Source organism: Stegostoma tigrinum, chromosome 9 (genome assembly GCF_030684315.1).
Source record: "Stegostoma tigrinum isolate sSteTig4 chromosome 9, sSteTig4.hap1, whole genome shotgun sequence".
In the NCBI taxonomy this organism is placed as follows: domain Eukaryota; kingdom Metazoa; phylum Chordata; class Chondrichthyes; order Orectolobiformes; family Stegostomatidae; genus Stegostoma; species Stegostoma tigrinum.
This window is the reverse complement of record NC_081362.1, coordinates 98,743,041-98,756,975: the sequence shown is the minus strand read 5'-3', so window position 1 is coordinate 98,756,975 and position 13,935 is coordinate 98,743,041. Positions and strand designations below refer to the sequence as shown.

The 13,935-nt window shown below is 46.3% G+C and overlaps 2 protein-coding genes across 4 annotated transcripts in view; one reads left to right on the top strand and one right to left on the bottom strand.

The window, feature by feature from the left end:
- Positions 1-11,443, top strand: part of tram2 (translocation associated membrane protein 2) — a 37,826-nt gene extending 26,383 nt beyond the window's left edge. Inside the window, exons 8-11 of one of the 2 annotated variants that reach the window (XM_048536572.1) lie at positions 4,324-4,428; positions 5,405-5,548; positions 10,236-10,399; positions 10,686-11,443. In XM_048536572.1, the coding sequence (XP_048392529.1) occupies positions 4,324-4,428; positions 5,405-5,548; positions 10,236-10,399; positions 10,686-10,759 (487 nt within the window). In that variant the 3' untranslated portion in view covers positions 10,760-11,443. The remainder of the gene's footprint in view (positions 1-4,323; positions 4,429-5,404; positions 5,549-10,235; positions 10,400-10,685) is intronic. The other variant, XM_048536573.1, reaches the window with a different exon arrangement.
- Positions 11,444-11,716: 273 nt separating this feature from the next.
- The window catches only part of efhc1 (EF-hand domain (C-terminal) containing 1), a 45,539-nt gene continuing 43,320 nt past the window's right edge, over positions 11,717-13,935 (bottom strand). For both annotated transcript variants that reach the window (XM_059648798.1, XM_059648799.1), the window contains exon 10: positions 11,717-12,288. In XM_059648798.1, the coding sequence (XP_059504781.1) occupies positions 11,769-12,288 (520 nt within the window). In that variant the 3' untranslated portion in view covers positions 11,717-11,768. The remainder of the gene's footprint in view (positions 12,289-13,935) is intronic.

The following is a 13,935-nucleotide window of genomic DNA, read 5'->3' as shown; positions in this document are numbered from 1 at the left end:
TTAGATACAGGGCCCAAAACTGCTCACAATATTCAAAATGTAGTCTGTAGAAAGCCTTATACAGCCTCAGCAGTACAACCCTGCACTTGTATTCTAGCCTTCTCAAAATTAATGCTTATGTTGCACTTACCTTCCTAACTGCTAGCTGACCCCGTAAGTTAACCTTCAGGGAATCCTGAACTAAGGTGGTACACATATGGAATGAACTCCCAGCAGAAGGCAGGTACATTAACAACATTTAAAAGGCATTTGGACGAATACATGGATAGGAAAGGTTTAGAAGGATGTGGGCGAAGTGCAGGGAAATGGGATTAGTGTAGACGGACATTTTGGTTGACATGGACCAGTTTGGGCCGAAGGGCTTGACTCTGCACTGCAGCACTCTATGACTCCAATCTTACCAATGATCGAGGTCAGGCTAACCAATCTGTAGTTTCCTGTCTTCTGTCACCATCTTCTTAAAAAAAGGTGTTAAATTAGCCATTTTCTAATTTCCTGGGACCCCTCCCCCACCCCACCCCCACTCCAGTGTTTCCTGAAGGATCATCACCAACACTTCCACAATCTCCTCGGCTATCTCCTTCAGACCACAGGCTTAGTCCATCTAGTCCCAGTGATTTATCCACCTTCAGACCTTTCAGCTTCCCCAGCTCCTTCTCCTTCTCCTTAGTGATGACCATAAAACTCACCTCTCACCCCTGACTCTCTTGAAGTTCTGGTATGTTTTTGGTGTCTTCGACCATGAAGTTTGATGCAGAGTACCTAGTTAGTTCCTTTGCCATTTCTTTGTTCCCCAATAAAAAATAACCAAGGCTATAATATGGGGTTAAAAAAAGAACTATGGAGCACAATTAATATAAAAGTGACGGTAACAGCTTTTTTACCCATATAAACAGAAAAAGAGAGGCAGTAATGACTCAGAGTGAAGCTGGAAAATAATCATTTGGAGCCAGAAAATGACTGAAAATTTGATGAAATACTTCCTTCAGTTTTCAGGGTAGAAGGCACTGATAGCATTACAAAATGACTAAATTGTCCAGGGCATAAGCAGATGAGGAAATAAATACAATGACTATCACTAGACAGAGAAAAGGATTAGGGTAAACTCATGGAGCTGAAGGTAGCTACGTTCCCTGGACCTGATGGAAAGTATCCTAGAATATTAAAGGAAGTAGCAACAGAGATAATGAATGCACTTGATGGTAATCTACCAGGAATTCTTTGCTTCTGGAATAGTAAGAGGATTAGAAAACCAGCAATATAACACATTTGCTCGCAAAGAGACCAAAACGAAAGGTAACTACGACCAGTTAGCTCAACATGTATTATTGGCAGGAGGAGTAGAGGAGCTGAATATTATTTAAATAGGGAAAGACATGGAGAGATACTGCTGAAGGTTTCAGAACACAGGGCATTGGGGCTACTAGTGCATGAATCACTGGGCTGTTGAGGCTGGGTCATTAAGAATCTTCAAGGCTAAAGTGGACAGATGTCCGATCCGTAAAGGAATCAAAGGCTATGGAGTTATGAGGAAAATGGAGTTGAGAATTATCAGATCAGCCATGATCTTATTGAATGGTGGAGCAGACTTGATACGCTCAATGGCCTCCTTCTGTTCCTATGCCTGATCAACAAAAGAAATGAAGATAAAATGTAATAACACGTAAGTACTTTCTTATAATACAGGTTTAAAGATTTTTGGAACACATGGTAAAATCATGGTCCCATTAATCCCAAGCGGACTCCTTTATATGACTCACACCAAAGAGCGTTCCCTTCACTGTCACCCCTACAAAGCTCAATTAACTGGCTTTACCTCCCAGTGGTTGAGTATCCAAGCCCTCTTCAGGGAGCTTTCATATAACTGAACTTTAACATTCTCAGCTTCAAAAGACCCTGCAGGCTTAATGTTTTTGGTATGGAACTTTGACTAAATTCCTTATATTGGAATAATTTGGTTTTAACAATTCTAAACTCTCTTCTCCCTTTCACAACAGCAGTTGCTTACAAATTTAGCTTCAGCTAAGAAACATGCAGAACTGCCCAATCTGGAACTAAAACTAACCCTTTTTCTCCCCAAGCCATGGGCCATTTCCTTGATTAAAAAAAAAATCAACTCTTCACCTTCTAAACTGGACCCTCACACGCAACTGTTCATCTTGTTGAACGGTTTGCATGTAAAATTCTCCTAAAGTAAACAAAAACACATTATTTTCCAGGATAAGTCTCTTTGAGTTTTAAAAAAATCACCATGGCTAGAGATACACTTACAAGTTAATCATTAAACTACTTCAGATCCACAAAAAACCCATATGCCACTCATTCAAATTCAAAAAGCAGGCAGTGTGAAAGTATATATAAATCACATACCTTGCATCCCAACGCCAAGACTGTAAACTGTGTAAAAGACAATGTAACATTTTAAAAAGGCATTTACAAGTCGATGAAGTGGGTGAATGGGTGGCAGATAATGTTCCATGGGGAGAAGTATTAAATGATTCATTTCTGTAGGAAGAACTTAAAGAGGCAATATAAAAGAAAGGGTGCAGTATTTAAAGTGGGTGCAGGAGCAGAGGGATCTGGGTTTATCTGTGCACAGATCATTGAAGGTGACAGGACAGGTAGAGGCCTGGCCAATAATACAGATAGTGCACTTGACTTTATTAATAGTGACATAGAGTACAAGAGCAAGGTGGTGATATTGAACTTGTTCAAGACACTTGCTGGACTGTTCTGTAGGATTCTGGGCACCACATTATGGGGAAGATGTGAGTGCACTGGGTGGAATGGTGGGGGTGGGGTGGGAGAGAGAGAGAGAGAGGATTATGAAATGGCTCGGCCACAAGTGGAGTATTGTGTCCAGTTCTGGTCACCTCATTACAGGTGCAGGGGAGATTTACTGGGAAGTTGCCTGGAATGGAGGGAAGGTCTTACGATGAAAAGTTGAGAGACCTAGGACTATTCTGTTTAGAATAACGAAGGATTAGACGTGACTTGATAGAGGTGTACAAAATGTTCAGAGGTATAGATAGAGTGGGCAGCCAGAGACATTTTCCTAGGGTGGAGGTAGCTATTACGAGGGGACATAGTTTTGAAGTGAGTGGAGATAGATAAAGGGGAGACGTCAGAGGTAGGATCTTTACTCAGAGAATGGTCGGGACATGGAATGCAGTGCCGGAGAGGGTAATGGAGTCGGCCTCATTAGGGACACTTAAGCAGCTATTAGTTAGGCATATGGATGATAGTATAAGGTAACGGTGGAGGTTAGATAGACGTTGGGTTTCAGGTAAAAGTTTGGCACAACATCAAGGGCCCAAAGGGCCTGTACTGTGCTGTACTGTTCTATGTTCTGTGTTTGAAATTGGTCCCAGGAAATGGCAGCTTCAGGCAGGAGGAAAGATTGAGGAAGTTGGGATTGTTTTCTTTGGTAAGAAGATGATTGAGTGGAGATTTGTTGGACATTTTCAAAATCATGAAGGGTCTTGATGGAAGTAAAAGGGAGAAAATTTTTCCCACTCAGAATGATTGGGAATCAGAGAACACTGATGTGACAGGAGGGAAATGTGTCTCCTTGCTATAGGAAAGATGGTATTAAACTTGAAAGGATGCAGGAAGGAGTTACAAGGATATTGCCAGGTTTGGAGGTTGTGAGCTACAGGGAGAGCCTGAATAGTCTGGGGCTATTTTCCCGGGAGCATTGGAGGTTGAGGGGTGAACTTACAAAAGTTTATAAAGTCATGAGCCTGAATAGTGTGAATAGGCAAAAGTTTTTTTCAAGGTGGGGGAGCTCAAAACTAGAGGTCGTGGGTTTAAGGTGAGAGGGGACAGATTTAAAAGGGACATAAGGAGCAACCTTTTCACAGAGGGTGCTGTGTGTGTGGAACAAGCTGCCAGCGGAAGTGCGGGAGGCTGGTACAATTACAACATTTAAAAGGCATCTGGATGGGGATATGAATAGGAAGGGTTTAGAGGGATATGGACCAAATGCTGGGCCAATGGAACTAGATTAAATTAAGAAATCTGGTTGGCCCAGGCGGCTTGGACTGAAGGGTCTGTTTCCATGCTGTATTGCTCTATGTCTCTATGACACAGTGTTTGGGTCTGAAAAGGGTGAATGGGCAGGATCATAGAGAGAAGTGAGGCGAATGGCATTGAGTGAGATGCTCAATAGAGACTCAGTGCAGACATAATGGGCTGAATGGCTACCTCCTCAACTGGAACAATTCTGTGATTCTGGGTCAAGTCAGCAGGGTGAGGGGGTCAACAGTTAGCCTGAGATTAGAATTGTGGACGTGGTACTAACTAGTTATGTCTCCTTTGTAGTTTGACACGGTTGGGAGTTTTGCTGTTGGTGTTACAAAGCGTGGCAGAGCTGGTGTTTCATACAGCCCGTTTATTCTACTTCATCCATGAGAACAACCAGAGGTTGTGAGTATAAGCTCAGAAAGTGGTGTTACAGCTAGGATTTGTTGGTCTGCTACTGAGAAAGATACCACTTGGCTCCAAGATGTTGCAAGAGGAAATTGTACAAAGATATGAAGGAATGCAGAAGAAAGGATCAGTCATTGTCTCATTATATCGCCCCCTCAGCACTGACCCCCCGACAGTGCGGCCTTCCCTCGGCGCTGACCCCCCCGACAGTGCGGTCCTCCCTCGGCGCTGCCCCCCCCCGACAGTGCGGCCCTCCCTCAGTGCTGACCACCCCCCCCCTCCACCGACAGTGCGGCCCTCCATCGGCGCTGACCCCCCCCCCCCCCCCCCCCCAACAGTGCGGCCCTCCCTCAGCGCTGACCACCCCCCCCCCCGACAGTGCGGCCCTCCCTCAGCGCTGACCCCCCCCCCCCGACAGTGCGGCCCTCCCTCAGTGCTGACCACCCTCCCCCCACCGACAGTGCGGCCCTTCCTCAGCGCTGACCCCCGACAGTGCGGCCCTCCCTCGGCGCTGATCTCCCCCCCCCCCCCCCCACCTCGACAGTGCGGCCCTCCCTCAGCGCTGACCACCCCCCCCCCCCGACAGTGCGGCCCTCCCTCAGCGCTGACCCCCCCCCCCCCCGACAGTGCGGCCCTCCCTCAGTGCTGACCACCCTCCCCCCACCGACAGTGCGGCCCTTCCTCAGCGCTGACCCCCCTGACAGTGCGGCCCTCCCTCGGCGCTGATCTCCCCCCCCCCCCCACCTCGACAGTGCGGCCCTCCCTCGGCGCTGACCCCCCCCCCCCCCCCCCTCCATCCCGACTGTGCGGCCCTCCCTCAGGGATGCACTGTATGTTTTAGTTTGGATTACATGTTGATTGATGCTTTCGACTGCATGTCTCTGAGGTACAGATTGGAATAACAAACAGGAATGGGTAGAAGTTGTGATGTTGGAATGGGACCGTTTGTTCACTGCTGTCTCTTTTTGAATAGTTTTAATGCCTGGGCAGTTGTCTTCGTTATGACCCGTCTAATGACCTTAACTCTGACCGTTTTGGTCGTGGGGTTTGGACTTTCCCGTGTTGAGCATCAGACCTTTGATATGGAAAGAGGAATCTTCAACAGCCTTCCTATTCGGTGAGTCCAGCTTCGAGCCCGTCCCTCAGTTTGCCTCGCTCCACTCCTGGACAGGCAGTAAATGCTAGGCCTTGTCAGTGATGCACTGAATTTTTTAAAAAAACTTTTATTTATTCTTGGGAAGTGGATATAACTGCCTGGGCCAGTACTTATTGCCCGTCCCCAGGTGCCCTTGAGAAGGTGATGATGAGCTGCCTTCTTGAACTGCTGCAGTCTGTGTGCTGTGGATTGACCCACATTGCCCTCACGGAGGGAATTCCAGGATTTTGACCCAGCAACAATGAAGGAACAGCAACATATTTCCAAGTTAGGATGGTGAATGACTTGAAAGGATGGTATTTCCATGGGAAAGCGAAGGTGCTGTGGTAAAATACTGGATTTGTCATCCAGAACTAGGTAAGTTCAAGCTTAAATTGTGGAAGGTGAGGTCAGCAAGTGGAATGTATAATCGTGATAATCTGTTATGTGTAGGAAGTGATGGATCTTACCGGTATCCCAGATGATCATGTGGCACGTAGTCCTCCCAACTGTAGAAACCTGTGCTCCAGCTTTCAGAGCTCATGCAGCAGCTGGAGACACTGTGACATATCACACCCCGTGCGGGGCGGCACGGTGGCTCAGTGGTTAGCACTGCAGCCTCACAGCACCAGGGACCGGGTTCAATTCCAGCCTTGGGCGACTGCCTGTGTGGAGTTTGTACATTCTCCCCGTGTCTGTGTGGGTTTCCTCTGGGTGCTCCGGTTTCCTCCCACAGTCCAAAGATGTGCAGGCTAGGTGGATTGGCCGTGCTAAATTGCCCGTAGTGTTCAGGGGTGTGTGGGTTATAGGGGGATGGGTCTGGGTGGGATATATCAAGGGACGGTGTGGACTTGTTGGGCCGAAGGGCCTGTTTCCACACTGTAGGGAATCTAATCTAATCTAATCAGTGTGGCTGGGAGTTACATGGACAGCATGTTAGAGAGAAGGTCACACCACAACTCAAGGAACTGGAGGAAAGAAGGGACTGGGTGGTCTCCAAGCAGTTCAAGAGGATCACACAGGTAATGCAGGAGCCCCTGGGTTCTCTCTCAAATCGGTCTTCCATTTTGTAAGCTGACTATACAGGAGAAGAGGAATAGCATCGCGGGAGCGATGGTGATAGTTAGAGGAGCATGCAGGCATATGCACAGATGCAGATGGGACTCCAGGTTGCTGTGTTGCCTTCCTGGTACCAGGGTCGGGGTGTCGCTGAGCAGCTGCAGGGCATCCTGGACAGGGAGGGTGATAACACAGAGGCTGTGGTACACAACGGTACCAACAAAATAGAAACAGTAGATTGAGGGATTTCTTACAGGTAGGTAGCAGACTTAGGAGCAGCACCTCAAAGGTTGGAATCTCTGATCGTTCCCAGTGCAACATGCCAGTGGGTACAGAAGTGGGAATATAGGTTGGATGAATATGTGGCTTAAGACTTGATGCAGTAGACAGGATTTTAAATTCCTGGATGAAAGGTTCTGCTGAAGGGTCATTGAACTTTCTGTCCACTTGTGCCGCCAGACTTGCTGTGTTTTTTCTAGCAACTTCTGTATCACTGAGGCAGTTTCTGGGGAAGGTTGGAGTTCTACAAACAAGACAGCCTACACCTGAACCAGATTGGGACCAATATCCTCGTGGATAGGTTTGCCACTGCACTTAGGAGAGAGTTAAAGTGGTTCACCAGACACAGTGTTAGTACATAAAGACAAGCCATACTTTAGTAACGGAGTAAAGGCTGAGCAAATTGACAGGAGTAAGGCGAGGCTGGATGGCCTCCACTTCAATGCGAGGAATATTGTGAGTAAGACAAGATGAGTTAAGGGCATGGCTTGCCATGTGAAATTGAATGTTGTTGCCATTTGAGAGGCATGGTTCAGAGGAGGGGCAGGACTGGCAACTCAAGATTCTGCAGTGTAAAATCTGCATGCATAGAGGGGAGGGTGTCAAAGAAAAGGTAGTGTTGGATTCTCAATGAATGAGTCAGCTGCAGTAACGAAGCATGGTGTCTTGGAAGGGTCTTCAAATGATACTTTGTGGGTAGAGTTTAGCAATAAAAAGGGGACTGTCACATTGCTGCAAATATATTATAGACTCCCCCAGCAGTCAGTGGGCAATAGAAGAACAGGTATGTAATAAATTCAGTGAAATACGTAAAAACAATAATAGGGCAGTTATATTAGAGGACTAAAAATACTCTGACATTAAACAGGATAACAAAAATGCAAAGGATAGCGTATATGGGTATACGAATTCTTAAGAGAAAAATCAGGAGGGCAGAATGGGGATATGAGATAACCTTGACAGATAAAGTTAAGGATAATCCAGAGAGATTCTACAAGTAAACCAGGAGCAAAAGAGCAACTAGGGAGACAGTAGGGTCCCTCAAAGATCAAAGAGGTTGTCTATGTGTGGAACCACTGGAAATGGGAGAGATACTAATTAAATATTTCATGTCAGTCTTTACTGTAGAGAAGGAAATGGAGGCTGGGGAACCTGGGGAAACAAATATTGACATCTTGAAAATGTTCCATATTACAGAAGAGGAGGTGCTAGCAGGCTTAAAGGTGAATAAATCTTCAGACTTGCTCATGTGTATCCCAGGATGTTGTGGAAAGCTAGAGAGGAAATTGCAGGGCCCCTCGTGGGAATATTTGTATCATCGACAACCGTGGGTGAGGTGTACAAGGACTGGAGGGTGGCTAATGTTCAGCCTTTATTTAAGAAAGGCTTTAAGGAGACTTTTGATATTATAGACTGGTGAGTTGTTGGAGGGGCCTCTGAGAGACAGGATTTGTATCGTCAACTGGTGTGGGGGAAATAGTGTCTCACAAACTTGTTTGAGTATTTTGAAGAGATGGCCAAAAAGATAGATGAGATCAGAGTGGTAGATGTTGTCAACATGCACTATAGTAAAGGCTTTGACACTTTTAAAAAAAAATTCATTCAAGGGATGAAGGCGTGGCTGGCTAGGCCAGCATTTATTGCCCAGAGGGCGGTTAAGAGTCTTGGTTCTGAAGTGACATGTAGGTCAGACCAGGCAAGGAAGGCAGTTTCCTTCTCTAAAGGACATTAGTGAACCAGATGGGTTGTTCCTGGCACTCGACCGTGGATTCACAGTGGTCATTAGACTCTTATTTCCAGATATTTACTGAATTCAAATTCTACCATCTGCCATGGTGGGATTCAAACCCAGGTCCCCAGAACATTACCTGGGTCTCTGGATTAATAGTCTAGCGATAATACCACTAGGCCATTGCCTCCCCTCAGGTTCCACATGGTGGACTGATAGGTAAAGTTGGATCACAAGGGATTGAGGGAGGGTTTGCCAATTGGATACAAACTTCGCTTTATGGCAGCAGACAGAGCGATGGTGGGTGGTTATTTGTCGTAAGGGTGGGGCTGGCTTTAGACATACTTCTGCCACAAAGAGTTCAGTTAAAGTGTTCCAACTCCTTCAGGTCATCAGCAGTAAATCGACCTTGCAACAAGTTCAAGAGCAGCATAACAGGGAAGCGAGTTTCAAACAAGGTGGGAACCAGTAGCAGTGAAGGCAGATTTTGGGCCCCACCAATGATGGGTGGTGGGGACAGAGAGGTGATGAGGAGCACAGGAGAGTTGGGGATCATGTGTGAGATGAGTGAGAGAGTGAGTTGGACACTGGACAAGGGACAAGCTAGCAGGGATTGGGTAAGGGAGCTGGTTCATCGCTACCTTAAGATGATAGCCATGGAGTTGATGTCAAGGGCAGTCACTTCTAGCATTTCACCTCCTCTTGTAGCTACTATTTATTTGACTACTACAGTTCATTTTCTGGTAAATGGTAATCCCCAGTGTGTTGATATTGGGAGATTCAATGATGATAGTGCCATTAGGCATTAAGGGACAATGGCTAGACTGTCTCTTTCAGGAAATGGTCATTGCCTGGCATTTGTGTGGCACAAATGTTACTTGTTCTTCTTTAGCCCAGACCCTGATATTGGATATGGTATGTATGACTCTGAAGAGTTGTGAATGATTATAAAATCATCCCTACTTTTAACCTTGTGATCGAGGGAACATCATTGAAACAGCTGAAGATGGTTAGGCTTAGGATACTATGCTGAGGAAATCCTGCAGAGATGTTCCGGAGCTGAGATGACTGACCTCCAGCCACAGCCATCTTCCTATGCTTCAGGAATGACTTTAACCACCAGAAAGTTGCTCCCTGTTCCCGTTGTTCCTCTTTCCCCAGGTTGCATTGATGCCACACTCGGTCGAATGCAGTCTTGATGTCAAGGACTGTCACTCTCACCTCACCTCTGGAATTCAGCTCTTTTGTTCATGTTTGAACCAAGGCTGTAATGAGGTCAGGAGCTGAGTGGCCCTGGCGGAACCCAAACTGGGCGTCACTGGGCAGGTTATTGCTGAGCAGGTGCTGCTCGATAGCTCTGTTACTGACACCTTCCATCACTTTACTGATAATTGAGAGTAGACTGAGGGGGTTGTGATTGTCTGGGTTGGATTTATCCTGCTTTATGGACTAAGGTGGGTGATGATCCTGCCTTTCTGATTTGCTGCCTGTCACTCCCTCTTTCCATTTTCCCAGCACAAGGTTGGATGTGTTCAGTGATGTCTTCTTGAGCAATGTGGTCTCTTGCTGTGCTCACTCGTCTCTCTGGCTCTTGTCACCCAGGCTCTGTATCCTCGTAACTGTGTGTAGCACCCAGGCCTGGATGATGTGGCGATTCATTAACTTCCAGCTGCGACGATGGAGAGAGTTTCAAGCAGAGCAGGCATCTCGTAGGAAGATTGTAGGCGCAATGGCAATGCGAGGCCGGGTCGTACGCAGGGAACTAGGTCAGTGTGGGGGCGGGGGCGGGGCAGGGTGGTGGGAGTGCTGCCAGGCGTGTGTCTGATGGGGTTTAGGTATCACAGGTCAGATGGAGGTCAGGAAATTGAGGTTGGGAGTCAGTGAAGGCCAAATGGAACTTGGGCTCAGTTTGGGAATATCGGGGATTGGGGGAGGGTTTGGGGACAAGTGGGGTTCTGCAGTCAGAATGGGAAAGTGAGGGTTTGAGTGAGGATTGGGGTCAGAGGGTTTCTGGCGATGGTCTCTCAGTAACTCCATGTTTCTCTCTCCTAGGTCACCATGAGAATGGTTTGATCAAATCGGAGAATGGCACCTCACCTCGGACTCGAAAATCTAAGTCCCCCTAAACTGGACCATACAGGGCTGGGGAATCTTTCAGATCACATCACCCTGCCCTGGGGGAACAATCTTGTACCTTCAAATATTGTTTCTTTTTCCCTATCCTTCCCTTAAGCTCCGCTCAACCCCCAACTTCTTGTGCCCATTTTCCAGGGAAGGTATCGGCAAATTGTTCTCCCCACATGATTATCACATTTTATCCAAATCTCTCCCACTTCCCACACCCTTCCCAGGAACAAAGTCTGACTTAATCCCACCAGCCCCAATCTGTCCTCAATCCTAACTCTTCATCTACACACTGGATGAGATAAACTCAGTCTGTGTAAGTTAGAGATGGGGCCTGTCCCTCCCTGCTCAGAGTGTGGGTTCAGCACCATCTTTGTGGTTGATGGGATTAACCTGTGTCTCTTAACAAGTTGGATTGGTGTAAAATGCATTGGACACACGTCAGCCTGTACCTCAGCAACTGCTAGTGATCCTTGGGGCCTCTGTCAGCCCCAGTGCGGGGTGTCCCAGTGCCTGGTTCCAGGTGACCCTGCCTGACATATAGTGTTTATCTGCCCTACCTACAGTTCCCCATGCGCAGCTGTGATTGATGGATGATATCATCGTGACCCTTACTGACCTTGCAATAGTGCTGCAGTCATGTACGCCACAAGCATGACTGTAAATAAATGTGCAAATTAAACATATTGAACAATTGTCTTCTATGTATCTTTGAACATTCCGACTTGTATGTGACATATTGTGGGAAGGTGTCACCTGGGCAGGTGTCAATGTTACTTACAGTCTCTCAAGCAGAGATTGGAAGCCCTGTGGTGGGCAGGTTAGGTGTCTGACAGCTTGAGAGAGGGTGCTGTCACTGTGTTAGCTGGAGCCCACAGGAGCTGAGATGTGAGACTCACTGAGGTATAATCAGATCATTATCTAACAGTCTGCTGGAAATGTTTCAAATATTACTTTATTCAGTTTGCATTATGTTCCCAATTACAAAGATCATTGTTCCCCTTTTCAACATCAACAGTTATAATTCTGAAATGTACTTTGATCTTGAAGTCCCGTGGGAACACACTGAGGTGTGTGGATATCTGTCTGGTATTGAGGTGTGCAGATATCTCCCTGGTTCTGTGGTATGCGGATATCTGTCTGGTATTGAGGTGTGCGGATATCTCCCTGGTTCTGTGGTGTGCGGATATTTGTTTGGTATTGAGGTGTGTGGATATCTCCCTGATTCTGTGGTAGGCAAGCATCGCCTTGGTTCTGTGGCATATAGATATCTGCTCGATGTTGAGGTGTGCGGATATCTGCTTGGATCTGTTGTGGGCAGATACCTCCCTGGATCTTTGGTGGGCGGGTATCTCCCTGGTTCAGTGGTGGGCAGATATCTCTCTTGCATTGATGTGTCTGGATATCCTCCTGGGACTGTGCTTTTGATGGAATAGGGTCAAGGAACTGTCTGCATTCTGATGGTATCATTACACAGTCCTCTCTGCTGATCTCGGCAGGAGCAAGTACCGGATCACCAAATGACACACAGCTAGAGAAACAAAAAACAACAAATTACAAAGGAAAATATGGAACAGCAGCAGGAATAGATCATTCACCCCCTTGAGCCCGCATCCCCACTATATAAACTCATTTATCATAATGTCAGTTTCCTATGCATTCCCCTTATTCCTTGATATCTTCAAATCTATTGATCTTAGTCTTGAATCTAGTCAGTGATTGAGCCATCACAAACCCCTGAGGTAGAGAATACCAAAGATGTGACAATTTCTGAATGAAGATGTTGTTCCATATCCCACTCCTCAATGGTTTCCCTCTACTCTGAGACTATACTCCCATTTAGTCAGGGGTAACATTCTACCAGCATCTACCCTGTTGATTCCTGTTAGGATTTTGTTTTAAGATGAGATCACCTCTCATCCTTCTAAACTTTAGAGAATATCCTCAGTTTGGTTCCATGATTATCTATTCTTTCATGGAATGTGGGCGTTGCTGACTGGATCAGCATTTATTGCCCAGGCCTAGTTGCCATTAAAGAGGTGGTGGTGAGCTGTCTTCTTCACCCGCCACAGTCTGTGTGTTGTAGATCCACAATGCTGTTAGGGAGTTTCCAAGATTTTGACCCAGTGACAGTGGAGGAACAATGATATATTACCAAATCAGGATGAGGAGAGTAGTAAGGGAATGGAACGCTTTGCCTGCAACGGTAGTAGATTCGCCAACTTTAGGTACATTTAAGTCGTCATTGGATAAGCATATGGACGTACATGGAATAGTGTAGGTTAGATGGGCTTCAGATTGGTATGACAGGTCGACACAACATCGAAGGCTGAAGGGCCTGTACTGTGCTGTAATGTTCTATGGTGTCCCCATGTATCTGCTGCCCTTGTCCTTCTAGATGGAAGTAGTCACAGGTTTGGAAGGTGTTGTCTAAAGACATTTGGCCAAATTCTCCATTGTGTCTTGTTGCTGGTACACTGCTGTGCAGTAGTGGTGGAGGGAGTGGATGTTTGTGGATATGGTGCCAATCAAGCAGATTTCTTTGTCCTGGAAGGTGTCAAGCTGCTTGAGTTTGGTTGGAGTCACATCCAGGCAAGTAGAGAGAGTTCATCACACTCCTGACTCATGCCTTGTAGATCAACAAGTTTGGGGAGTTAGGAGGAGTGTTACATGCTGTAACATTGCTAGTCTTTGTCTTACTCTTGTAGCCACAATACTTATATGGATACTCCAGTTTGGTTTCTGGTCAATAGTAACACCCAGGATGTTTATTGTGGGGGATTCAACAATAGTAATGCCATTGAATGTCAAAAGGATGACGAACAGATTCTCTCATTTTGGAGATGGTCTTTGCCTGGCACTTGTGAGGCCTGATTATTTATTTGTCACTTTTCAGCCCCAACCTGGATATTGTCCAGATTTTGCTGCATTTTGGTATGGACTATCTGAGGAGTCATGAATCTTTATTCATTAACAGGATGAGGGCATCACTGGCTAGGCAGCATTTATCGCCCATTCCTAATTGTCCAGGGCAGTTAAGAGTCACCACATAAAGAACATTAGTGAACCAAATAGGTTTTTCCTGACAATCAGCAATGGATTCAAGGTCATCATTAGATTCTTAATTGCAGATATTTTTATTGAATTCAAACTCCACCATCTGCTGTGGTGGGATTAA